The following is a 24,635-nucleotide window of genomic DNA, read 5'->3' on the forward strand; positions in this document are numbered from 1 at the left end:
TCAAGAGTTGTCTGTCTCTGATTGGCTGGCAGCGGAAGAGAGTGCCTCTTCCACGCGCACGCACATCGTCGCGGCGCCTGCTCCTGGTTGGCTGGGCAGAGGCTTCGTGGCTGCCGTCTCGAGGAGAACGGCGCTCGCTGATTGGTGGCTACGTTGAGGTTCACTTCCGAGTCGTTCTGCGAGAGGAGAAGGGAGATGGCGGCTGCGTGTGGCTCTGTCCCGGTGTCCCGGTGGAGGGTGGCGGCTTTGCTGGTGGCGGCGGCCCTTCTGGGCCTGGCCCGGGACGCGGCGGCGGAGGGAGGCGGTTCTCGGACGCTGGTGCTGCTGGAGAATATGAACCTGAAGGACACCCACTCGCTCTTCATGCGCAGCCTGGCAGGTCTGGGCCAGGGACGAGGAGGGAAGGGCTGGCGGGGGCGGGCAGCTTCAGGGCAGGGGGTGGGGAGCCTCTTTCAGCCCGAGGGCCCGCGTTGTCTTCTGAGCAGCCTTCCGGGGGTCGCATGCAAATGTGGGCGCAGCAAGGAAGGTGGATTTTTCTCTGTGTTCGATTTGTCACTTTGCACACGCTCACAACCCCGTCTTTGTCCAGGCAAGCCAGGGGCATTATGGGCAAAGTTCAAGGGCACATCCCAGCCAGGCAAAGACATTGAATCGGGTGAGAAGCAGATGAGGGGAGTAGAGTGGGGAGAGTCCCAGGTGCAAAGACAGAGAGGCTGGGAAGGTGGCATTCTTCTTCCCCCCTACCCCCGCCTGAGGTTCCCGTGAGGGTCTGCAGTAGAAGGCATGTGTGGATGGGGTGTGTGTGTAAGGTGGTGCTGGTCGGGCTCAGTGGCAGAGCACGTGATTTGCATGCAGATTCAATCCTTGGCTTCCCCAGGTAAGAACATCAGAAGAGTTCTCCAGCTCACCTAAGAAGCACAGAAGATATTTTTGCATATTAAGTGGTTCAGACATGCCTTTTAAAAATAATCTGAACTACCCTGAACATTAGGCCAGTATTAGGCTGATATTGCAGACAAGGTGAATGGAAGATTGGTCCCAAGCTATGTTTTGAAGGCACATGAGGCCAGCTCCCTGCTGAAGCTAAGCAGGGTCAGGTCTGGTCAGTGCCTGTATGGGAGACCGCCTGGGAACCATATGTAAGCTGCCTTGGGTTTCTATCATGAAAAGAAAGGCGGGGTGTAAATGTAATAAGTAAATAATAAGAAGAGAGAACGGCAACTTTAAGGCCAGCTAATAAGTTCATAGCAGAGGCAAAATGGGACCTTGGGACTCTGTGACTTGCTGTTCAGTCTCTTAGCCATTTCACTACCTTAGAGTCCTGAATTTCATCCAAAGAATGCTGAACTCTGTGGACTGTGGTCAGATCTGGCAAAGCAACCGTGCCTACACAGGGTCATTGAAATGACTAGTTGTGCATTAGAGATCTATGGAAGTTATCGTAAGTCTCTGCACTTAGGTTTGTAAATTTAAAGCACACATTGGATAGTTAAATGGAGGCAAACCTCACAAGGTTGAAGGCAGCCTGCTCCTGGTGCAAAACGTGGTGTCATAAGAACTTAATTAGAGCCCTGCTGGGGCAGACCAGATGCATATCTAGACCAGCAATCTGTGGTCAACCAGATGCCCACAAGCAGGACCTGAGCACAACAGAACTGTCCCTTTCATGATTCCCAGCAACTGGTATTCAGAGACAGTGCATCTGACCATACTGTACTGTGGACAGTACCCAGCTAGATGGGTCAAATTCATTATGTGGCAGCTTCAGCTGATCATATTTAAAACTTTTTTCATTCAAAGCCATTACTAGGCAAAAGACTGAGACCACAGGACCTTAGATGGACCGATGGCCTGCTTTGGTGTAGAGCAGCTGATATACAAAGCACTTGAGATGGGAGAAGAAGGAGGTTCATACAAATCTGACTTCTACTGAGTCAGGCTATTTATCCATATAGCTCAATATTGTGGACTAGCAGCCCCCCATGAGGTCTTCCACCGACACCCATTTAACGCACACAAGGAATATTTATCCTCTGCTCTTGATGTTGATTTTTACTGGGGAGGAGGATATCAGCTGGAACAGAACTTGTGTTTTTCCCCAGTTAGCATTCTCCGACTGTCATCAGGTTAAATTGTGCAAGTTGTCAGTGAGCAGGCGGCGTGAACAAGGTATCTCTTGAGCTGATTTACTTTCCATGTATTATCTATGTGCTTGTGACTATAATGAGCTGCTGCTTCTCTCTCTCCCCCCTCCCCCCAAATATAGATAGGGGCTTTGATCTCACCTTCAGGACTGCTGATGACCCTGGCTTGTCTCTCATTAAATATGGAGAGTTCCTGTATGACAACCTGATCATATTTTCTCCATCTGTAGAAGGTTAGTTATGACCATTGCAGAAATAAAGCTATGTAGAGACATGCAGTGGTACCTTGTGCCTGTTTACTCCGAAGTCATGTCCACTGTGTGAATTGGGACTTGCTCCCTTGAACTGCTCAATGCTTACTGTATATGTAGTAATTGTGGGTCATTCTTTGTTTTTTGCTCTGGTTTCTTAAACCGGGAAGCACAGTACAACTCTACATGTGTCTGGCCTGTTGAGTAGAAAGTGTTCTTAACATGAGACACACCAGGACAAGCTTGTGGGGGGGGGGGAGGATGTGTTTCTTTTGGCTAAAGATTGCTCTTTTAAAAAGATATGTCAGTTTTTTGGGGGTATTGGAAATAAATAAACCTTGAGGTCCTATCGTTTCACCTACCACTGTGTGCACTGCAGATACAGGCCTTCTGCAAACTTCTCTTGTAGATCTTGCTTTTGCATTAGTATGTTTAAGCATCCTTGGTGCTTTCTTTCAGATTTTGGAGGCAACATCAATGTGGAAACTATCGCTGCTTTCATCGATGGGGGTGGAAGCGTCCTTGTGGCCGCCAGCTCAGATATTGGTCAGTAAAACAGACTTTATTAACCGGGGGGTCTTTGGCTTGAAAGAGAATTTAATTCTGCCCCTACCATGGGCAGGAAATTGCTAATTTTTATTACAAAGTTTTGTTTTGTCATTGAGCTGAACCACGTCTGCTTAGACTTCCTTTAGCTACTGCAGTCCTGGGATTCTGGGTACTAACACAAATTAAATGGGAGCTACAAGACAAAGTGCTCTTTTTAACCATCTTGAAGTGCGAATGCTGTAAACTGTAAATGTGTTAACTGTTGGCTATGCAGTTGGGGAACTTTTACCTACTTGGTGCCCTCCAGATGCCCCAAGTTGGCAAAGGCTGGCCAGGTTGTTCCAGCTTCCACCTGAGCTAGGCTTAAGCATAGATTTAAAAAACAACAAGAGTGCTTAACTTCTCTATTGTTCCTCCATGTATGCTCCCTACATAGAGATTATCTCAAAAGGTGAACAGAAGTGTGTATATCACTGTCTATTGTTATCTTTGAAGGTGACATGAATATTTATCTTCCTGCTCCTACACCTGTTTGGAAGCTGTGGCATTTAGTTGAGTACAGTAAACATTTGCACCTTCAGAAGTGGGCTCTGTGTGGATTTCCCCCCCTTCGGTATCATCCATGGAGGCTAGTCCATTAGGTCGACCAGGGGCCTGTTCCACCAACCTTAGTCAGACCCCTTTTGCCCGCCTTCTTTCTTACAACCAGTCAGGGAGCAGCTCTGCCTGTCATTGGCTCTGGCTCCACCTACTGTTGATCTTCCTGCCTTCCACCTTACCAGCCACCACTGCTATGCATGGATTATTTCCTTGCATAGAGAGAGCGTGTAGTATCTTGTTGGTAGAAATTTAGTTAGATGCCAGGCCACCTAGTCTTTAATTATAAACTGTTGCCCTTTTCCCTCTTTTTTCAATTCTTAGGTGACCCCCTCCGAGAGCTGGGAAGTGAATGTGGGATAGAATTTGATGAGGAGAAGACGGCTGTCATTGACCATCATAACTATGATGTTTCTGATCTTGGCCAGGTAATTGGCAGGACGCAAATATTTGATGCAGGCTGGCCAGCCTCGCAGCTGTTACTCTGTCCATCCCTCTGCACCTCACAAGGCTGCCTGTGCCGCAATCCTGGTTGCTTTATTTCCTTATCAAACTGCCTCTGTGCACATGGGTGCAGTAGCATCATGAAGTCAGATCAATCTACTAAAAAAAACCCCTTCTAATCAACTAAAATGGCATCATCCCTAATTTTAGTTAGGCAGGACATTTGTTTTGTTTTTTTAAAAAGTTGCCTACATTAACTCTAACCTCTTACAGAACTTGCAAGTGGCAGCCAGCATCTTATAAAAGCAATTGTCCCTTCACCATCACACAGGAGGGAAAACTGCTTGTAAGATGGTACTTGCTACGATCTCTCTATGCGTATTTAAAAAAAAGGACATATGCAGTTATTCAATTGATCAAAACTAACTTGAATAATTGGCTAACAGCTCTAATAAAGAAAGATGGCAGTAGGAACTAGAAGCAACAGCCATTGGCTGTGTTCTGACTATCATATCGCAGCTTAGCAGGCTGAGACTGCAGCTTCTTCTCTCCTCCTTTTGCAATGTGCCTGAATGACATACGGGCACTTGCAGTTAACCACAGTTTCCCGTTTCATCTGAACCAGGAAACTATGGTTACTGGCTTCAGAATAAGCCAGGATCCTAAATCAACTTCAAGACATGGTTTAATATTCTGGATTGTTCCAGAGTTAGTAACTGTGGGTGTCCAACTCAGATTAAATGGGAGGCTAGTTATATGGAGACTTTTTGGCTTAATTGTGGGTCATGTGAAGGACTGCACTTGGCTTATTAGGCTGAGACATGATTGTCCAAGTACAGCCGTTTGTGCATTGAACAGAAAGTGGGAGGGCAGAAAAACAGATGGAGGGACTCAGCTGCCCCACTAGGTATGGCCAGGCACAGTGGATTGCTGTTGCTGCTCCTGAAGGCAAAGGACTAGCCAGGCTGTTTCGTGAGAAAGGGTTCACTGAAACTGCCTGCAGAGTATGCTGCCCCTGAATGGATTAACAGCTCTCTCTTTGCACCCTCTTGCAGCACACCCTCATTGTGGCGGATGCGGAGAATCTCCTGAAGGCCCCGACTATTGTGGGGAAGAGGCCACTGAACCCCATCCTCTTCCGGGGCGTTGGGTGAGTCTTCTGCAACACGGCAGTGGGTTTGCCCAATGGTGTTCTTCCAGCTGACAGTTTCCTTTCATGGAGCAAAAGGCAATCAGTAGCTACTAATCCTGATGGCTATGCTCTTCCTGCACTGGTGGAGACATTATGCTTCAGAATACCAGTTGCTGGAAACCACAAGAGAGGAGAATGCCATTGCTTTTAGGTCTTGCTTGCGAGCTGCCCATAATGGGCTGGCCCCTGTGAGAACAGGATGCTGGACTAACCTGATCCAGCTTCAGGGTTGTTCTTCTGTTCTTCGATTCTTTCATCTTTTCTTGGTTTGGGAAATGAGTCGTTCATTTTTGAGTTCTTAGCATAAAGAGAATGGGCTCCTTTAAGTCGATGCTGGGTCTTGGCACCAAGTGCTCTCCAGACATATCTCATTAAATAGGGCCCCATGGGCATCTTACACTGAGAAGAAGACTTCTGCTTGCCACTTCTGCTCTGCTGCGGGACATCTCCCTGCTGCTTCCCTTCACGATAAATTTTCTCTGCAGGATGGTGGCAGATCCAGACAACTCTCTGGTTCTGGATATCCTGACTGGCTCCTCAACCTCTTATTCGTTCTTTCCTGACAAACCCATTACACAGGTATGTGGGAGCACCTTGCTTTTTTTAAAACTGAAGGCAAGGACCTTGACGCTGGGCTCTAGCTGCCTCCCCTTTGATTTAGGGCTGCCTTGGCTTGGCGGAGAAGCAGTACTGGGCCCAAATAGGATTGCTTAACGCCAGAGTCTTTCCCTCCACTCCTGACTTCCTCAGCCCAGGTTTCACGTTTCATAGTTCTTACCATCATACACAGTAGCTGTTGTGAAGCAGGTGATTTATTCTGATTTTACATATTGGGAACACAGAAAGAGCAGGCAGTTTGTTCTTAATCTGTTACTTTAAAACTAAAAAAACAATAACTAATGTGATGATTGATATCTCAGAAAAGTGACGCATGAGCGCGCACACACAGTCTCTTACTGACAGCAGCCCTGTCCCCTTAGTACCCTCATGCCGTTGGGAAGAACACTCTCCTGATTGCTGGTCTCCAGGCCCGGAACAACGCCCGCGTTGTCTTCAGCGGCTCCCTGGATTTCTTCAGTGATGCCTTCTTCAACTCTGCTGTGCAGAAAACAACACCTGGCTCCCAGAGGTAGATGGGTTTCAGCCCGTCTGGTGTTCCAAACAAGACCAGTGTTCTGGGGATGGAGAGGAGTGGAACCCTTTGGAGCTCCTCTGGCCCAGTTGGTTGCCATTGATGGAGGCCAGGGCTGAGGAACATCTGTGGCCCTCCAGATGTTGTTGGACTCCCAGTTCCCACAGCCACCATAGCCAATGGTCAGGGATAATCATGGGAGTTGCAGCACACCTGCCTCTGGAGGACCACAGATGTTCCTCAGCCCGGACCAAAGAAATCTTCACTCCACGCTTTGTCTCAGAAGAGACATTCAAGGCAGGCGAGCTCAGTACAGTGAACGTAATGCTTCAAATAACTGAAACACTGTTAGAAATAGTTAACAGCTTCTTACAAATTAATAAACAGCAGAGAAAAAGTCCATGCAGCTTGAGAGCATGGAAGCATCGTCAGCCAGAACATTAAGCGCCGCTGGAATTAAGAAGGCCTTTTATGTGCAAAAAACCCATTCGGGAGGGGTCAGTGGAGCTTCCCAAGGCAGGGAGGTTCAGTGTGACCATGAACAAGCCTCTCTCCCGTGTCCCAGGCAGACAGAGCCTCCCAGCAGGTGGCAGACTCCTAAGAGGAGGATTCTTCACTGAGTGCATGGCGTAGGCCAGCTTTCCCTAATCTGATGCAGAGTTGCGGTCCAAAACCTCTGGAGGGCACCAGGTTGGGGAAGGCGGATACAGGCCATGCTTGATCAGCAGTGCAGATATGCTGGATTTTCTCTGAGTTTCTGTGGCTGTTCAGTGTCCCTTGAGCAAAGGAAACATTCCCTGGCTCCTCACCCTGTCTGCTTCTCGTGTGACCCAGGTACTCCCAGACTGGGAACTACGAGCTGGCCATGGCCTTGTCCCGTTGGGTGTTCAAGGAGGAGGGCGTCCTGCGTGTGGGAGAGGTGTCTCACCACCGTGTGGGTGAGACAACGCCGCCTAGTGCCTACACCGTCACTGACCTAGTGGTGAGATTTTAACATGTCCTTTACCAACAGAGCTTATAGTTGTCTTCCCAATCTGCACCTGTGCTTTCAACCGGGCAAGGGCTCTCTCTGTTACAGGAGTACAGCATCGTAATTGAAAAGCTCTCTGATGGGAAGTGGGTCCCCTTCGACGGTGACGATATTCAGCTTGAATTTGTCCGCATTGACCCGTTTGTGAGGACTTTCCTCAAGAGGAATGGTGAGCTGCTTCACCTTTCTGTTTACACCATCTCAGCCTTGTAAATAGGTTCACCAGCTACTAGCCCCTTGTCAATGTTAGACTTGCATCTGTTCCCCCCCCCCCCCGTGGCCCATCTGTGATCTAGAAAGGAAAACAGCCTATCTTTGTTCCTATTTAAGAAGAGTCATTTCTTTCCTTCATGCGAGTGGCTGTTTGCAAACCTGTAAAGACTCTGGCTTTGAGCATCATTTGTCAAAACAGACAGAGGGAAACAACCCCTCTAGCAAACTTCACTTTTCTTGCACATTTGCCTTAAATCCCTCTAAAACCTGAAATGTGTTTGGCTCCTAGGAGGCAAGTACAGTGTCCAGTTCAAACTGCCCGACGTCTATGGAGTCTTCCAGTTCAAAGTGGATTACAATCGGCTGGGCTACACACACCTGTACTCCTCTACGCAGGTCAGAAGAGTATTTGGACAGGAGAGTTGTGAGGCTTCAGACCATGTGCCTGTTGGAAAGAGGAGACCCACTTTTGCAACCCCTTGGGTGTTTTATATATCTTGGTCCTTTACCTCTTGAACCAGCTATTAGTAAAAATACAGAAGCCTGTTAGAATTGCATCAGTAGAATCTCTAAGATACAAAACCATGCTCCTTTTTTTAAATTAAGACATTCCAGGGTTAAAAAGAGGGTTTTAAAAATTTTTACTTTACTATCCTTTATAAACACCTTCAGGTACACCAGATTAGGTAAGATGCTCCACAACAGAGTGGGGAACCTGTGGCTGTTCAGATGATGATGGACTCAATTTTATAAATAAAAAGTGTGCGTGTTGCTTGCGCCTGTGAGGTGGGGGACAGAACTATTCCCCTTCCGGCCGCGTGTGGCTCCGTGCAGAATGGCCGCTGGGCTCCTCTGAAGTCTCACGCTTTGCATTCCCTCCTCTCTGCCAGGTGTCTGTGCGCCCCCTCCAGCACACGCAGTATGAGCGCTTCATCCCCTCAGCTTATCCGTACTATGCCAGCGCCTTCTCCATGATGGTCGGCCTCTTCCTCTTCAGCATCGTATTCCTGCACATGAAAGAGAAGGAGAAATCGGACTGAGCCTCTCCTGGCGCGAGGGAGCAGGAAGCCTCTTCTGAGGCATTGGCCCCGAGAGGAGCGGGCGCTGATGCCGTAGAGTCAACAGAACAGAGTGACTGAAGTCCTCGGGATGAAGGGACCGGGATCGGGGGGGGGGGGGGAAGCGAGATGCCTCAATGAGGAAGAGTGAGCAGCCCTTCACTGAACTCTATGGAATGCATGTGCCAGTCCCGTGATGGACATTTCCCAAACATTTTGGCTGCCAGTGTGATTGTTTCTGGGCTCCTAACAAGATTGCTGTACTTGAATTTTATTTTCTGAAATAAAGTGGCTTCACCTTGCACGGACTTTTTTAAAACTTTGTGTATGTTTCCTGATGGAACAGGCACGGCAAATAGCTTGGTGAGCTTGGGCTGCAGCCCCCTGGGCAGACATCTCAAGGCGTGCTTCAGAACATGTAGGGACAAGCCAGCACGATGTCTGGGGTGGCCCGAAATCCATACCTGTGGTGCCCCCCATAGGCTGGCTGTGTATAGGAGCCCACCCATCGCCGCCCCCATGCAAAGCCCCCTTCTAACTTTCTATAGCGAACTTAGCGAAAAAAAGGCAAGAGCCTTCGCCGAAGGAGGAGCGACCCGGTAGTTGCAATGGTCCCGTGAACAGCCTCACACCCTCTCCTGCTCTTCTTCTTTCCGCTCTTATCTCTATGGCGCCCCCAGACGGGAGGAGGCGGGGTTGGCGGCGAGGGCGTGGCCGTGTTTTCGGCGTAGGGCACCCACGTTCCCGTTCTTTCGCGACTGGGAGGGGCGGAGGGCGTGCCGTAAAGCGGCGGCGCTTTCCGGCAGGCAGCGCTGAGGCGAGGGCGGGCGGTCGAGCGGCGCTCCGTCCGGCTCCGCGGTCCCTTCCCGTGCCGGGGCGATGCTGCTGACGGTGTTCTGCCTGCGGCGCGACCGCACCGAGCTCACTTTCTCGCTCCAGGTGGACGCCGACTTCGAGCTCCAGAACTTCCGCGCCCTCTGCGAGCTCGAGTCCGGCATCCCCGCCGCCGAGAGCCAGGTCGGCGCGTGCGCGTCTACGCGGGGGGGGGGGCGAGGGCGCGCTTTGTGCTAGCCCATAATAAGTGGGGTAGAGAGAGAGGGGCTGCATCCCTTGGGGCCCCCCTCTTCCTCATTGAGGGCTTGCCCGTTAATGTCAGCGGCTCTGCTCCTGAGTAGGGGCTACCACTGGGCACAGGCTGCGTGATTGGCCCTGGGCCACCGAGGGTTGTCAGCCCTGCGCACAGCAGACTCGCTGAAATGGATGGGCACGGCTAAATAAGGTGCCAGGGGTGTAGTGGTCCAAGGTCTCAGGGGGGTCTTGGACCCCTTACTTTCTTGGGAACAGGGTCTCTTGTGTTTCTGGCGTCCTGTGAGCCAATCAGGATGCAAGGGATGCGTGTTAGCCACTGAGAACAGTCTTCTTACAGTTCTTTGTCCTTTCCTGCTGATTGGAGCCAATCAAAGTGAAAGGAGGCGACTCTTCTCAGAAGGTAACACACCCTTACCCTTGCGTGCTGACTGGCTCCTAGGACATCTGTTGTTCTGGGAGAAGGTGCTGGAGGGGGAGGGCTAAGGAGATGAGGACAGACAGCAAGTGAATGAGAGGGCGTGGCTTGACTATCATGAAGGGACCCTGCACTTCTGAATTTGTTGCTACAGTACTGAATAAGGTCCATTCTTTCTAGTGGGTCCGCTCTGAGTAGGGCCAATGTTGGAGACAGCTGAAGGGGCGGCATCCATCCAGTGTGAGCCAGCCGCACTTGGGAGTAGGCTCTACTGGGTTGTATCCAGTGTTAGTCTTACTCAGAGTAGAACTATTGAAGACAGTGGGCACACGAGTACTTTAGGTTCATTAACTTCTTCTCCAAACAGAACACCATTGGATGCAACCCATTGTAACTAATGGGCCAAGGTTGTTTAATCCCATTGATTTCAATGTCCAGCCAGCGCTGGGCAGACGTCTCCCAGTTGCATTAGAGCAGCCTTGCCCAGCTTGAAGCCCTTCCAGACATTGCTGGACTCCCGACTCTAAGCTGTCCAGCTGGCATGGCCAGTTGTCAAGGTCTATGGTGGGAGTTGAAAGCCAGCCAACGTCCCCAGGTTCCCCCATCCCTGCATTAAAGGAAGGCAGAGTAGTGGTGGAGGTAGCCAGGGGCAGTAAAGGCAAGTGATGGTCTAGCCCAGGGAGCAATAAAGGCGGCGGGGTAGTACCTATGTATCTGTATGTGTGCTCCACAGTCTACTGTTTCTTAAAGGGAGGCTGGGAGGGGAGAGGCCCTGCCAAGCTCTCCTGGGGCATCCTGCGCTGGACGGGGGCCTGGGCTGGTACACTGCAAGTGCGCACATATGTGTATGTTTCAGTGTTGAGTAGATCTTGCAAGCAGCACCCATAGGGGGGAACCTTCATTATTCTCAGGTGTGTGTGTGGGGGGGAGGACATATGCAAATCGCAACGCTCACCTGTTGGACCTGTGTTGATTGTTTCCAACGTCAGCCCTACTTGCAGTAGACCTATTGAAATCAATGGACATGACCAACCTAGGTTGGGGAAGGACCATAACTCAAGTGCTGGAGGCCCTGTTTGGCATGCAGAAGGTCCCAGGTTCAATCCGCAATGGGGAGGGGCTGGGAGAGACCCCCTGCCTGAAGCCCTGGAGAGCCACTGCCAGTCAGTGTAGGTAATACTGAGCTAGAAGGACCAATGGCCTGGTTCAGTCCAAGGCAGATTCCCACATCCTAGGGGGCCTTCTCTAAGTAGGACTTTGTTGGATACAGCCAGCCCCAAGGGAAGCGGGGGAGGCCTCCCTGAGGGGAAAGGACCCTCATCTTTGTATTGAAGCCCGTCGCAGTGAGCAGGAGCTTCCTGAATGAGGCAACAACTTGGCCCTGAGAGACGAATGCCCAGCTCCTCTCCGGGTGGCAGCATGAGGTCCTTCCCCATCTCTTGCGCCAGAGTATCATGACCATCTATTTTAAGATTGTGGGAAGCTGTGAATTCTTTCCCTTCTCCTTCATGGGAACAGTAAACATCATGGGAAGAGGCCTTCTGCAGGCGTCAGCAGCTCAGAGGTGGACTCCCAGCTCCTCCTTTCTCAGGAGGGAGCCCCCACCCCTTGGCTTGCTGTTGTTTCCTTAAGGTGCTGCGCTGGCAGTGCCATCGGAAAATGTGGGTGCCGGGCTGGCGTCCGGACGCTCCAGGTGCACAAAGCCCCCGGACGCCGTGCTTGCCCTGCCTTGGCTCACTGGGCTCTCTTCCCCTGTGTCTGGCCTAGTTCCGTCCCACTTCTGTTTATGGGGTGGGGGTGGTCAGCCGTGGAAAGTCCTCTTCGGTGTGCGCCTTATGGGGTGGGAGGAGTGATGGATGGAAGCCAGAGCTGATGGCTTGTGGGGTGACATAGAAGGGGACGACAGGAGAAGTTCCCCTGGTGAAACATTGAGATGGCCAGCTGACTGGTCACCTCCCAGGGAAGTGGCCAGGTGGCCGGAAATGGTGGGACCTCCTAGCAGCCTTTCCTGCTGGATTTCCTGGCTTCTCCCTCAGCAGAAGTGGGCTCTGATGCTGATGGAACCGGCTTGCTTACAATCCTCTGTGCCAGTTGGACGAGATTGCTCAGATGTGTGGGTGGATCTGGAAGAGCTGCTTTTGTATTCCCATCTTACACCTTAATGACGCACCAGATCTTAGGGCAAGCAAGTGAGTGTACGTGTGTGTGTTTGACTTCTGCCAAATCTTAATGGTGTCCTGGGAGTGGGCAGAGAAGTGGCTTCCTGGAAGCCAAAGAGCTCTCCGCTGAGAGCCAGGCTGGCTTATGTAGGAAACGTGTCCTGCATATCCTGAATCGGTCCAGAGAAGAGCCCCCAATTGTCCTCCTCTGCAAGCTGTTGGGTGTGGTACGATTGCTGTGTTGCTGTAGGGCTGGGTTGGCCTCCTTGTTAGGAGGGCAAGTTGGAAAGCAAAACCCACTGGAGCAGGAGACAGTGCCTGGCCTCCGTTAATTTGCACATTTGGAAAATGGGTTGAATATTACATTTCAGTAAAATTAATTCATGGTTGGCACCTTTGGAAGGTATACTCTTTCTGCCGGTCTCGGCAACTTTCACTAGTAAAGCCAGTTGTGCAAATTGGCTTTTGGGGAGAGCACCCGTTTCCAAATAGCGAATGGTTGGCTGACATGAAAAGGCCACCTCTGGCTGCCAGGCAAGTGCTTAGATGCACGGCTGTCATAAGGCCTTCTGGTGGCCCTCTGTGTTGTCCCTTAGCCGCCCTTAATGAAAGAAAACAATGATCATTTCAGAGTTGTATGACTTATTTTTGGCTTGAGAGAAGGTAAGATAAAGAGGAACATTATCTGTAATTTTGAGTCTGATTGCCCAAGGAAAGCTTTTTCAAAGCCAGGTGTTATGTTGCATTGAACCAGCCTTCTCTGCAAGCCCTCAGTCTTCATTGCTTCTTGAATAAGAACCATCCTGTCTAACAAAAAAAGTGCTTGAGGCAATCTGAGCCTGCCTCCTTTAAAACCCGCCCTGAGCAGGTGCTTGCAGGTCCCCGGGGTGGGGTGGGGGAGTATCTTCCTTCCTATATGTGTCTGGGCAGGATTCCCCTGTCATTCCCCTGTGGCTGGGCTTATTTGGTATTTCTCTTGTTCCACTCCTTTCTGGACAAATGTGTGTTTTTAACCAGCCCCCCTTGTCCTCCAGATTGTCTATGCAGAGCGGCCCTTGACTGACAACGACCGGTCATTGGCTTCTTACGGCTTGAAAGACGGAGACGTGGTGATACTGCAGCAAGTGGAGAATGCGGACGTCCAGCCTCCGGTCCCGTTTCCCGGTGAGAAATGCTCCCTCTTAGCCTCACGCGTCCCATCCTGAGGCATCTCCGTTGTCCGTGTTGACCACAGGACCAAGGTCACGCTGAGTGTAAAAGTGTATTGATCCTCTGAGCATTTAACTTTGGCATCTTGAACAATTGTTAAGAGTAAAAGGTTTCTGGCTAAATTTCAGACTGCAGGGAGTGAACTGTAGGATGAGCTGTTCCGCCCCTCCCTCCCCTGGCTCAGCTGCTGCTTTGGGAATCATCTGGTGCCCCATCTCCCTTTTGGCCAAAGCCGTTCCTAATGTCCCATGTTTGATTGTTGTTTCCTTGTATGGCTCTGCACATGCTGAGGCTGTAAGGACACTCCTGGGCACCAGCTTTCCCAGTATAGTTGTAAGTCACCTGGAAGCGAAGTGGAACGTGCCTCATAGCAGAGGACTCTTCTCCCAGAGTCTGGAGCTACCATTGCTATGTCTCTTCACTTGATCTTCCCTTTGATGCTGATCCTGCTGGTGTGCTTGGACCGGGAGCAGCCAGTGTCAGCAAGGGAGTCGCCCACAGAACTTCTGCAAGCGGCAGACAATAGCACAGTCTGCGAGTATCAGGCCACCTTCTCTTGGTAGACCAGTGGTTCTGTTGTTTGACTTCAGGGCTAGTCTTGTTTTCCTCTGCTGAGCCCTGGGCAGGGGGAGGGAGGGTTCAAACTCCTGAGAGCTGGCAGTGCACAGGGGAGACTTCCATTCTTAGTAGCCATCCAAGAGCCTGGCGCTTGGGATTTTTCTAGCCCCAGTTTCCCATTGTCCCTGCCCAGCGCTGGCAGAATTGACAAGTAGTTCTTGTGCTTTGAAGGTGGAAGAGGTTGGATCCCAAAAGTGATCCAGTGAGCTGGGTATAAGAATAACTTGCTGATCTGAATTGGTTATGCAAAGTGGAGACTGGAGGCTTGGCACAGCTGTGAGTCAGAGGGTTTTCCACAGGATAAAATCACAATGGTGGTGATGACCGCTATGTTAACTTCCCCCCAGGTTTGCCCAGGATAGACTTCAGCAGCATCACGGTACCTGGGACTTCTGCCCAGACTCCCCAGTTGCCGCCGCTGCCACCACCACAGCAGCCCGCACAGCACCCACGCCCATCTCCTCCCGACCTCCCCTCCTCCCCTCAGGGCTTGGATAACCCGGCGCTCTTGCGGGACATGTTGATGGCCAACCCACACGAGCTCTCCCTACTGAAGGAGCGTAACCCACCCCTGGCAGAGGCTCTGCTCAGTGGAGATCTTGGTGAGTATTTCCTTTGGCGAGGGGCCTGTGGTGGAGAAGAAGCCACCTTAGGATTCTCCAGTGTGACTCGCTGGAAGGCACACCTGGGTCCGGAGGCTGCAACGCAGGCAGGCAGGACGTGTACTTTAATTCAGTAGTTGCGCTCGGCCTAGGAGGGAGCACTGTGGCTTTCTGGTTTTTGAATCGTTCCAGGCAGACTAGGAGTTTTGGGGGTAAGCTGTGAATGGAAACCGGAGCTGGACAATGTCAGGATAATGCATGCAAATCACTTTGAGCTGTCAAGAGGCACTACATGAATGCTCACGGCGACTATTGCAACTGTGTTTTCTTACTTTAGAGAAGTTTACTCGGGTGCTTGTAGAGCAGCAGCAGGATCGAGCCCGCCGAGAGCAGGAAAGGATCCGTCTGTTCTCTGCCGACCCTTTTGATCTTGAGGCTCAGGCCAAGATCGAGGAGGACATAAGGTAGTAAGCTGTTCCTCTGTTTAGTCTGTTATGTCTGTTATGATTTTTTCTTGTATTTCTTGTACTTAGTTTGATATGCAATGTTTGTATTATGTTGATGCTAAAGAGGATGTTTTGTTTTGTTCAGTTAACTGTATTTTATTGTTTTTTGTAGTTGTTTTAAGATGTTTGGATTTGTTGTACACTGCTTAGAGTTTTATTTAAATATAAGCAGTATATAAATGGACTAAATAAATAAATAAGCCCAAAGAGGAAAAGGCCTTGAAGTGAGATGGGGGTGCATATTTGCTAGTCTGGCCTGAACCTGGAGCAAATGAGGGCAGCTTTGCTGCTTCCTGGTGTTGAGCCTTCTCTGGTAAGGTCGCCGCCAAACCTACACGAAGATGGGCTGGCCTTTAAGTGGGTGCGTGTGCGTGTGAGTAGGTGGGAAGAATGGGAGAGGTGGCCCGGTTCTGCAGTTAGTGTCTTCAAAAAGTCTAAATGCGTTGGAGAGGTGAGTGGAGAACACAAGAGTAAGCTGTGGACAGCGTGCATTTGAGGTCCACTTTGTCGTGCCACCTCATGGCCTAAAAACGTGAGATCATTTGTCTGACTATGTGGGGATGGGGTCCCTCAAACCCATACCTACTTTCTGGCAAGGGCAGAGGGAGAGGTTCTCAGGCCGCATCTGTGAAGCCTCTCTCTCTCTCTCTCTCTCTCTCTCTCTCTCTCTCTCTCTCTCTCTCTCTCTCACACACACACACACACGTATACACATACATACCTCAGCTGAACTGTAAACTGTCTCAGCCAATCACTGGGCACCTGCACAAGGCCGTGTCCGTGTTGTACTGGGTCAGTCCACGTGGGCCGCTCATCCCGCTGTTTGTGATACTCTTGCCTCTCGCTCCAGCACAGAACACATGGCAAGCCTTCCCCAACTGGGAAGGGCTTCTTGCTGGAGAAAGCTGGTGTTTCAGTCTTCTTTTGATATTGGATCCAGGCAGCAAAACATTGAAGAGAACATGACGATCGCTATGGAGGAGGCCCCCGAGAGCTTTGGGCAAGTGGTGATGCTTTATATCAACTGCAAGGTCAACGGCCACCCGGTGAAAGCCTTTGTTGACTCAGGTACATTTCCCCAGGGTTGCTGGGCTAAAGGTCTCCCCTTCCCCTGCTGCTCCCTCTTTTTTCTTGCATAACCCTAAAGGGTGATCTTGGACATGTGGCATGTTGCTCAGCCATGTGCCTTTGGGAGGGGCCCACAGCGGCTGATACAACTTGTAGTCCAACACATCTGGAGGGCACCAGGCTGGCACAGAGTGGGTTAAAAGCATCTCAGGTCAGAGCAAGCGGCGCACTGAGCTGGGTAGTGTTGAGCTGATGTAAAGGCAGCTTCTTACAGGAAGGGACCACAGAGCATTAGGCAGAACACCTGGTTGGCCTGCAGAAGGTTCCCTGGTTCAGGCTTTGGCACCTGCAGTTAAAGAGGACAGCCGTGTGGCTGGCAGCAGCTGTCCAGGGCATCAAGAGCCAACAACAATACCGGCGGCTGGGTGGGCCAGTGGTCAGATGTGTTTCACTCCCACGAGACCTGTGAAATGGAGAGATTTGGGTTCTTTTTACCCAACAACCTGAAGACTGGATGAAAGCTGCAGTTACTGCTCTTGCTAGTCCTACTCTGAGCAGGATTTAGTTGGCTAGAACCCCTTGCCTTCACTGTGTGTGCTTAACACTAATTTCCTGTGGCGCAATGTTTTCCCGAGTCAAGTGTGAAAAGAGGAAAGGGCCAGACCCCCTTTTCTTCCCTGCGCAGAAGTCTTTTATGTTCTCAAATGATGGCTGCTGTATCTGTCAGGTGCGCAGATGACCATTATGAGCCAAGCGTGCGCAGAGAGGTGCAACATCATGCGGCTGGTGGACCGGCGGTGGGCAGGCATCGCGAAAGGCGTGGGGACCCAGAAGATCATTGGCAGAGTCCACCTGGGTACGTGGCCGCACCCTTGAAGGTGTGCTCCCTGCCTCCAGGGCCAGAGATGAGGCCGAGGCTGCCATTTGTTCTCTCATCCGCTTTAGCTCAGGTTCAGATTGAAGGGGATTTCCTGCCTTGTTCGTTCTCCATCCTGGAGGAGCAGCCCATGGATATGCTTCTAGGACTGGATATGTTGAAGAGGCACCAGGTGAGGCTTGCTCTGAAGTGGCCAATGGCTACCAAATTGAGGTGGTGGCCTTTGCCCACCAACTTCTGCCCTGTGTTATTTTTGAGGCACCTTTGAAGCTGTTATACCAGCAGACTGATGTGGGACTTTGCCCACAGACAATGGGAATCGAGGCTCCCCCAGTATGTGCGAACGGATCTCTGTGCTCCTCCCTCCCTTCCCCAGTGTTCTATAGATCTCAAGAAGAATGTCCTGGTGATTGGCACCACTGGCTCTCAGACGACCTTCCTGCCGGAGGGGGAGCTTCCCGAGTGTGCGAGGCTGGCTTATGGGGCTGGGCGGGAGGACGTGAGGCCCGAAGAGATTGCAGACCAGGAGCTGGCAGAAGCCATACAGAAGTCTGTCGACGAATCAGGTATTGAAAGGGAAGAGGCAGGGACCGGGAGGAGATGCCCGTGGTGGAGTGCTGGGAGTTCCTCCCCCGTCAACAGGAGGCTCCCAATTTTCACTACTGCTTAAGCCGGCCTTTGCAGAACTCGTTGGCGTTTTGTGCTGGCTGGGAATGATGGCAGTGTTAGTCCAAAGCATCTGGAGGGCACCAGGTTGGCAAAACCTGGCTTATGAACATGCCTAGAGTAGAGGCGCCCCACTTAGAGATGGCATTTTAAGACGGTGCCTGCTGTTGGCTCTTGATTTATCAGTTAAAAACTTTATTAGGTTAACCAATTAATCAATTAAAAGTTGCAGAACCCCCCCTTTTTTTCAGGAGCAATTTCTCCTACCAAGGTGTGGTGGTTTATTTAGCTGTACAACAACCCTGTGAGGTAGGCTAGGCTGAAAAACTGTGACTTTCCCAAGGCCGCTCACTGGGTCTCAGGCCACCTTTCTACCCACTGTGCTGTCCTGGCCGCTGCTGCTGGAAGTTGTTGGAAGCCACGTCCTACCCCACCCCGTTGGCCAAAGCCACACTAGACATGCTCCAATTGGTGGTCAGGTGCCGTGCAGAACAGTGCATATGCATACTGAATAATGAAATAAATGTGGCATCAAATAACTTTGCTGTCTTAGCCGGTTAAAATGAAGAACGTTGATTGACTCTTTCATCAACCTCCTCCCCTTCGGAAATGTTAGCGGCAGTTGGATTTTCCCAAGATGGCGGAGTCAGACTCCTGGAAGAACGGACAAGGCGAAGAGAGCGCTGCCTGAGTTCAGGAGACCCTCTCCGCCGAAGGGGCCCCTCGTGTGTCCTCTTCTAACAGCCAGAGCTCTCCCCAAGGTCTTACGCAGCTTGCATTCAATGGGCAGCTGGAGAGCTTCTTTCTCAAAGAGCAGCAAGGTCCGGATGGCAAGGAGGCAGCGAGGAAGACAGGACTCAGGCCAGAGAGCTGCACAGAAGAGACAAGGCAGCCACCTTTGGCCAAGCCAGCTAGCTAGTAGCTGGCGTCCGCTTGGGGCCCTTTTACAAGTGCCAGGAGCGTCTAGTATCAGGCTGGCATGCCAGCGCTTCCTGGATGTGGAACTAGGGACACACGGACAAGGATGGCTGTACGCTCCCAGCCCCGTCGTCATCTGCCATCCCAGTTCAAATGCTTTGCTTTGTTTGTGTAGCGCAGCTGAGAGCCTTGAAGTCTGAGCTCTTCAAGCCAAAGTGCTCTGTTGTCTCATTGAGAGTTGGCCATGATTCTGTTTTGACAAACTGGAGGAAAGAGGCAGAATGAAGATTTTTTTAAAAAAAAAAAGCACAGGGGGGGCAGGCAGAGAAAGCAGTGGAACTCAGTGCTAGTTGAGAATAGAAGTCAGGAGCCTCACCGGTGCCCGTCGGCCTTTGAGCATTGGGCCTGAACAAGCCGGACCTCGACTAGAGAGCAAGCGGCAGCTTCCTGATACGCTTCAAAAGTCCTTCAGTGCCCAGAGTGAGACTAAGATAGCCAAGAGCCACTCACGGAGGAAATCCCAGCCATGAGGAGGTGTTGAGTTGCACGCCGTGGGGGCAGAGGTGGGGAAGGGGGCGATGATTCTGACCTGCAAGAGGTTGCAAGTCCGGAGCTGTGCGCATGTGCTGTGTGTGCTAACACGAGTTTGGTGTGTTTGTCTCCTAATCCAAACAGAGCGCCAGAAGCCTTGATGCATGTTGTATGGGGTTTGCTGCCGCTGGAGTGGGCCACAGACCAGGTATTCTCCGAGCTCTTCCTCTGGTCTCCTTGAAGGGGGTTGGTGGGGATTTAAGGGAGCACCTTCCTACTCTGGCATCTCACTGGATCAGTGTGAAGCAGGCGCATACCTTGTCAAACATCTGCAGAAGAAGAGAGCACAACGAACTGCAGGGGGGCATTTGTGTGGACGTGCTCAGTTCAGGGAATCTGGACAACAGTTTGGTGCTTGGAGCTGGACACTCAACAGCCCTCCCTGAGGGTTAATGCACCGCTGGTTAGACTTGCCTCTGTGTCGGATGTTCACCCCAGAGCAGTAACTGGGGGAAGGAAGTCAGATTGCAAGTGTTGTCTTGTCTTGTCTGCCTGGGGTTTCCTCAGGCAAGTAGATGCAAGGTGGGCCTCTGGGTTGGCTGCTTGTTCAACACTCTTGGTTTGCTGAATAATCCAAGTCTAAAATGCAGTTTCACTCCTTTTCTTATTAATGGCATACGTAGCAAACTTTTAACTCCTTGTTGTGGGTTTATAATCTCACAAAGCTGACTAACCGGAGAGCAGAAACCCAGATTTGGCCTCTGCTGTGTTCTGCAGGGTTTGCACCTTCACGAGCTGAGATTATGCATGTGAGGATGCCATAACATACTAGCAAGGTTTGGTTTGAGCTAACCGGTTGCCCGGTGCTGAGCAGTTAAGCTACTTTTACACAAGTCTTTTTAAAGACCATTTCAAGTTGCTGAAACAGATATCTTTAAAACATGGCCGAGCGGCTTGACAACTCAGTCCTTTGTCTTTTGCCTTCTGGGAAGATATCCCATTTAGATACGTATAGCCTATTCTTAAAATATTAGCTATAGCAGGAGGTTCCCAAACTGGTCTGTAGACCCACTAGCGGCCTGCGAGCTCATTGCAAGTGCTACAACAGGCAGAAAAACCATTAAGGGGTCTGCCAAGACCCCCAGCAATTTTTGGTTGGTTTGTGGGGGGAAACGTTTTGGAACCACTGGACTAAGGTATTGTTTTATATCTTGCATTTCACAAGGAATGGAGAAAAAGAAGCGAAACCGATAGCTTTGTTTTAGCCCTCAACCTTTTTTTACCACATTTATGCACCAGAGTTCTCAAGGCAGCTACCTACCAAAAGAGGGGTGGGTGGGGCTGGGGGTGGGACAAAGAGGGAAGAGGAAGATCAGGCCTATCCAGGTGCCAGTTCTTTTGTACTGGGTGGGAGGGCTGCTTGGTGGGGAGAAGCCAACTGGTCCCCCGTGCCGTTTGTGCCAGTGGAGGAACGAGGGCTGCCTTGCCCCCCCCTCCTCGATGTTACTAGACTTTGTGTGCCAGTGAAAAACAGGAGCCTTGCTCTCTGGTACCCTAAGTCTTTACATCAGCCAAATCAAGTCCAGCGAATAGGGTATACCCCCCAAAACATTTTACATGCTCCTTGAATGTATCCAGGATTTCACAGCATTTCTCTTTCTCTGTCTTTCTCCTCTCTCATGTACAGAGAATAGTGACAAAGAAACTACCTCACTAGAAATGTCATCGTTACCAACTTCTGATGGAATGAAATGTCCAGTCCGTTTTACAGAGATCGGTCCGGAGGCCAGTGACCTTACAAGCCGATCACTTGATCGCTCGGTCTCTGTGCCTTCAGCTTGCTCCCTTGAGGGCAGTCAGGCTGAGACTCTTAATCGTAGAGTGGTAAAGCCCATGGAATCTCTTCTTGAATGCCCCAAAACTTTAGAAAGCAAAGAGCCGTCTCCGTCCCCACCAAATCACGCTGCTACTGCCAATTTCGATGCTTCTCCAGCTGAAGCAACTCGAACGGGATCCTGTCCTAGTCCAGTTATTAGTTCGCAGAACACCTTTGAAGAGCCAGTTGCTTGTAGCAGTCTGCAGAAGTCTAGTGCTAAAGATTATACCCTTGGCTTGCCTCCTCCTGTCGAAGTAGTGGGAGGAAGTGGCCTGTCCTGTGCTTGTAGATGGACAAAAGATCTGGATGTACCTTTCCCTTCAGAGCAGCTGGAACGGGAACAAATGCATGAGCTTCATTTAGATTTCATGGCATGCGAAAAATCTGGAAATGAACAGGTCCTTCTGGATGAACAGAAGGAGCCAAATGACCAGGAGCATCTCTGTACAATGGCAGTTTCCCCATCTCTTGCAGATGGAGAGCAGAGCCGTGATGACTTCCTCTCTGGGGGAACAAGAGCCTCAGAAGGGGAGGGAAGGAGGCCAGACTGTGTGCCATGCAAGCACCCTGACATGGGAGTTGCTGAGGAGGCTGCCATCGACCCTTCAAATCAACAAAGCCTTGGGCTGGCTGCTGTAGACTCAGACTGCTCCATGATGGAGGTGGAATGGTCCAAGCGTATTGGCTCTCCTTCTGCCAGTGATTTGACGGAGCCCAGAAGTACATCTTTTGAATCACTGGGCATTTCTGCTCCCCTTTCTGGTGGCCAGTTAACAGACCAGACAGAAGATCCCTGTGTCTCTCTCTCCTCTGCCTTAAAAGAGCTTCATCAGCTTCTGGCGGTCAGTTGTAAAGGGGACTTAAATGTATCTTGGCAGGAAGACGTCAACCAGCCAGCGGCTGTCCCTGAAGAGCAAACTGCACATCAGGAGACCTTTCAAGTGGAACACGAATGTACACATCTCGACAGCCAGGATGTGGAACTCTCCTTTCCTGAAAGTGTGGGGATGACGCTGTTTGAGGCCGGGACCACGACCATTGAAGTGCAGGAGGCACATAGATTAGCAGCGACATCCGAGCAGGGGGCTCTAATGATTCAAGATTCTTCCACTTTGAGCAGCTGCCTCTCCCTGAGCCAGTCGGCAGCTCCCACTCAGCTTCACTGTGGTGAACGCTCTGAAATTCTGCCTCTGCATTTATCCTCTGGCCAAGTTCTACGTGGCGAAGCTTTGGATCAGGGCAATCCTCTTGTCCAGTCCAGCCCCATAACAGGCCAAGATGCATCTTTGAGCTCTATTTCTTTCCCAGAAGAGACTGGAACAGCGGACATCTCAGATGCAGATGCACCAAGGCTACCCAATGAATCGGCTGAGCTGTCACTGCCTCTGCCTGAGACCTTCCCAGTTGTGACAGCCCCCTGGCCCCCTGTTTTTCCTGCTGCAGACGTTGATCAGATTGTGGGGGCTGGCTTTACGCCCCAGGAAGCTGGTGAGGCATTGAGGCATGCCAGTGGAAATGCAGACCTTGCGCTCCTCATTTTGCTGGCCAAGAATATAGTAGTCCCTACGTAACCTTGACAGAGAGACAGCCTGACCCGTGGGCCTGTGCTTCATTTTAAAAGAGTCTCTATCTTGACTGCATAGAATTTCCTACTTAGATGATTGAGCCGTACGTTTTTTTCTTAAGAGAAAAAGGAAAAGGGGGGGGGAATCATTTATTTTCAGCCAAAGTATCTTCAATTACCTTGTTGAATTTAGGCATTTTAAAAGAAGCAAAATACTGGTAATGTATCAACACAATAGCTTTTTATTATTACTATTATTAAGGCAATGTATAACGGAATAAAGTCTTTATTTAAATACCTGTTTTTAGAAGAAGGTGCAAGCTTAGAGGTGAAAAAGCAGAAGCTGTAGAACGTGATCACATTGATAAATTTTCCTCCTCTTGTGCAAACCCCACTGAAATGCACAGGAGCAGAATTCTGCTCTTGGCCGTTTATGCTGCACGCAGGCTGTATTCTTAGGGCCACGCAGCAGATCAGGTGTGGGGAACCTTTGGCCCTCCAGATGTGGCTGAAGTACAATTCCCACCAGCCCCTGCAGTAAGCATGGCCAATGGCTAGGGGCGATGGGAGCTGTAGTTTGGCCACATCTGGAGGTCCAAAGGTTTCCCACATCTGCAGCGGAGTGTGGAAGCTAGCATGTGTGCACAAGGGTGTGGCATGTGAGGCTTTGCACGGAGGGGTGTACAAGCCAGGGCCAGCTCCAGAAAGTGGGGTGATGAGCTCGTGTGTTTGCCAAGACACTGGCAGAAGGGTCCCCACTGCCCCAAGAATGCCACCATCCTCACTCTGCATTGGGGCGGAGGTGTCAGAAGCAACCTGAGAGAACCTCCTTTGGCATGCCCTGACTCTTAACCTGGTTCAGGGGAGTCTCAAAGAGGCCCAAGTAGATCTGTAGGTACGCTTGCAGGCTTGACTTTTGTGCTGGGTGGGTTCCTGATGCCCTGCTGTGTACTGGGGGCAATTAACCTTGTCGTGTTGATGAGCAGTCAGGCTGGCAACCGTCAAGCCCATGGGTTGAACTTTGCATTAGAATTGAGTGTTTTGAAAACCACACTCCACTCTCCCTTTTTTGGCAAACGTATACCAGCCACCCAAATGTTTATGGCTCCCTTGGTTTGTGTTTGACTTAAAGGGGGAGGACTAGAAAGTGGCGCAGTTGACACTAGTCAGCCAATTCTGATGGCGACCTGATGTTACCATGGAAGGAGATTGTGACTTGTTGGCCTTCATGGTCCTGTCTGCATAAACTTCTCCCACTCGAAGGAAAAGAATCTCAGCCTTTCCAGCAGGCACCCTTTCTTGAAATTTTATGTATGGAAACGCATGCATAGAGACCCTTGGTTAGTCCAACCCAGGGCATTCAGCTTTATATTTTCAGTGGGTCACTTTAGGCCCTTCAGAATCCTGTGACTGTTTTTGTTGTGCATTGAAAGAGACTCAGGTTTAAATTATCTAATGCTGTATCATTCTGGCTGCCCTGCAGCTTTGAGTGTTTAGTTGCAAAATCATCTTGTTGCACTGCCTGGTACTCTGTTTACATTGCAATGATACCTAGTTCCCAGTGGACTAGAACGGTGTGTGGCTACATTGGTTTAAAAAGTGAAGAGCACTTCAAAGTGCTGTTGCATGGTGTGAACAAACTCTCATTGGGGCCACTTAGCAAAGAGAATATTAAGCAAAAAAAAAAACCTAAGGGAGGGGGCGATGGAGAAAATGTTCCTGAAGATCATAAAAAAGTCTCAGTTTACAGTTGTAAAAGATGGGTGAAGGAGATGCATCAGGCAGACTTAGTTGGGCTAAACTCTGCTGGGTGCAAAGCAATCTCAGATAGCCCTGAAGGCTACTAGAAGAAAGAATAGATGCTCTGACTCTTCTTTGAAAATACAGATGCCTCCAGTTATTGCCGCTCTGGGCTCCCTTTTTAAGG

General features: G+C 50.5%; 2 protein-coding genes across 3 annotated transcripts; both read left to right on the plus strand.

Moving 5' to 3' along the window:
• The first annotated feature begins 52 nt into the window (after positions 1 to 52).
• On the plus strand, positions 53 to 8,929 carry DDOST (dolichyl-diphosphooligosaccharide--protein glycosyltransferase non-catalytic subunit). Its single transcript, XM_061602142.1, has 11 exons — positions 53 to 379; positions 2,267 to 2,377; positions 2,855 to 2,941; positions 3,866 to 3,969; positions 5,041 to 5,135; positions 5,663 to 5,756; positions 6,158 to 6,306; positions 7,144 to 7,291; positions 7,388 to 7,508; positions 7,842 to 7,948; positions 8,443 to 8,929. Exons 1-11 carry the CDS (start codon positions 196 to 198, stop codon positions 8,590 to 8,592), a joined length of 1,350 nt encoding a protein of 449 aa, XP_061458126.1. The 5' UTR covers positions 53 to 195; the 3' UTR covers positions 8,593 to 8,929.
• Positions 8,930 to 9,353: 424 nt separating this feature from the next.
• On the plus strand, positions 9,354 to 23,005 carry DDI2 (DNA damage inducible 1 homolog 2). Of its 2 annotated transcripts, XM_061602141.1 has the most exons (10): positions 9,354 to 9,627; positions 13,308 to 13,437; positions 14,448 to 14,702; positions 15,040 to 15,166; positions 16,149 to 16,276; positions 17,004 to 17,132; positions 17,222 to 17,325; positions 17,530 to 17,719; positions 19,413 to 19,476; positions 20,956 to 21,043. In XM_061602141.1, the coding sequence occupies exons 1-9, from the start codon at positions 9,490 to 9,492 to the stop codon at positions 19,427 to 19,429; spliced, it is 1,218 nt and encodes a 405-aa protein (XP_061458125.1). In that variant the 5' UTR covers positions 9,354 to 9,489; the 3' UTR covers positions 19,430 to 19,476; positions 20,956 to 21,043. The 2 variants fall into 2 exon arrangements, with proteins under 2 accessions (XP_061458125.1, XP_061458124.1); XM_061602140.1 differs by lacking the exon at positions 19,413 to 19,476 and having other exon boundaries at positions 20,956 to 23,005.
• The last annotated feature ends 1,630 nt before the right edge of the window (positions 23,006 to 24,635 follow it).

This window comes from Rhineura floridana, chromosome 18 (assembly GCF_030035675.1).
Source record: "Rhineura floridana isolate rRhiFlo1 chromosome 18, rRhiFlo1.hap2, whole genome shotgun sequence".
In the NCBI taxonomy this organism is placed as follows: domain Eukaryota; kingdom Metazoa; phylum Chordata; class Lepidosauria; order Squamata; family Rhineuridae; genus Rhineura; species Rhineura floridana.

Coding starts and splice junctions, on each gene's coding strand:
- DDOST (XM_061602142.1), top strand. CDS start 196: ATGGCGGCTGCGTGTGGCTCTGTCCCGGTGTCCCGGTGGAGGGTGGCG. Junction 2,942..3,865: donor GGCCGCCAGCTCAGATATTG/GTCAGTAAAACA, acceptor TTCAATTCTTAG/GTGACCCCCTCCGAGAGCTG. Junction 3,970..5,040: donor ATGTTTCTGATCTTGGCCAG/GTAATTGGCAGG, acceptor ACCCTCTTGCAG/CACACCCTCATTGTGGCGGA.
- DDI2 (XM_061602140.1), top strand. CDS start 9,490: ATGCTGCTGACGGTGTTCTGCCTGCGGCGCGACCGCACCGAGCTCACT. Junction 13,438..14,447: donor GCCTCCGGTCCCGTTTCCCG/GTGAGAAATGCT, acceptor ACTTCCCCCCAG/GTTTGCCCAGGATAGACTTC. Junction 17,720..20,955: donor GAAGTCTGTCGACGAATCAG/GTATTGAAAGGG, acceptor TCTCATGTACAG/AGAATAGTGACAAAGAAACT.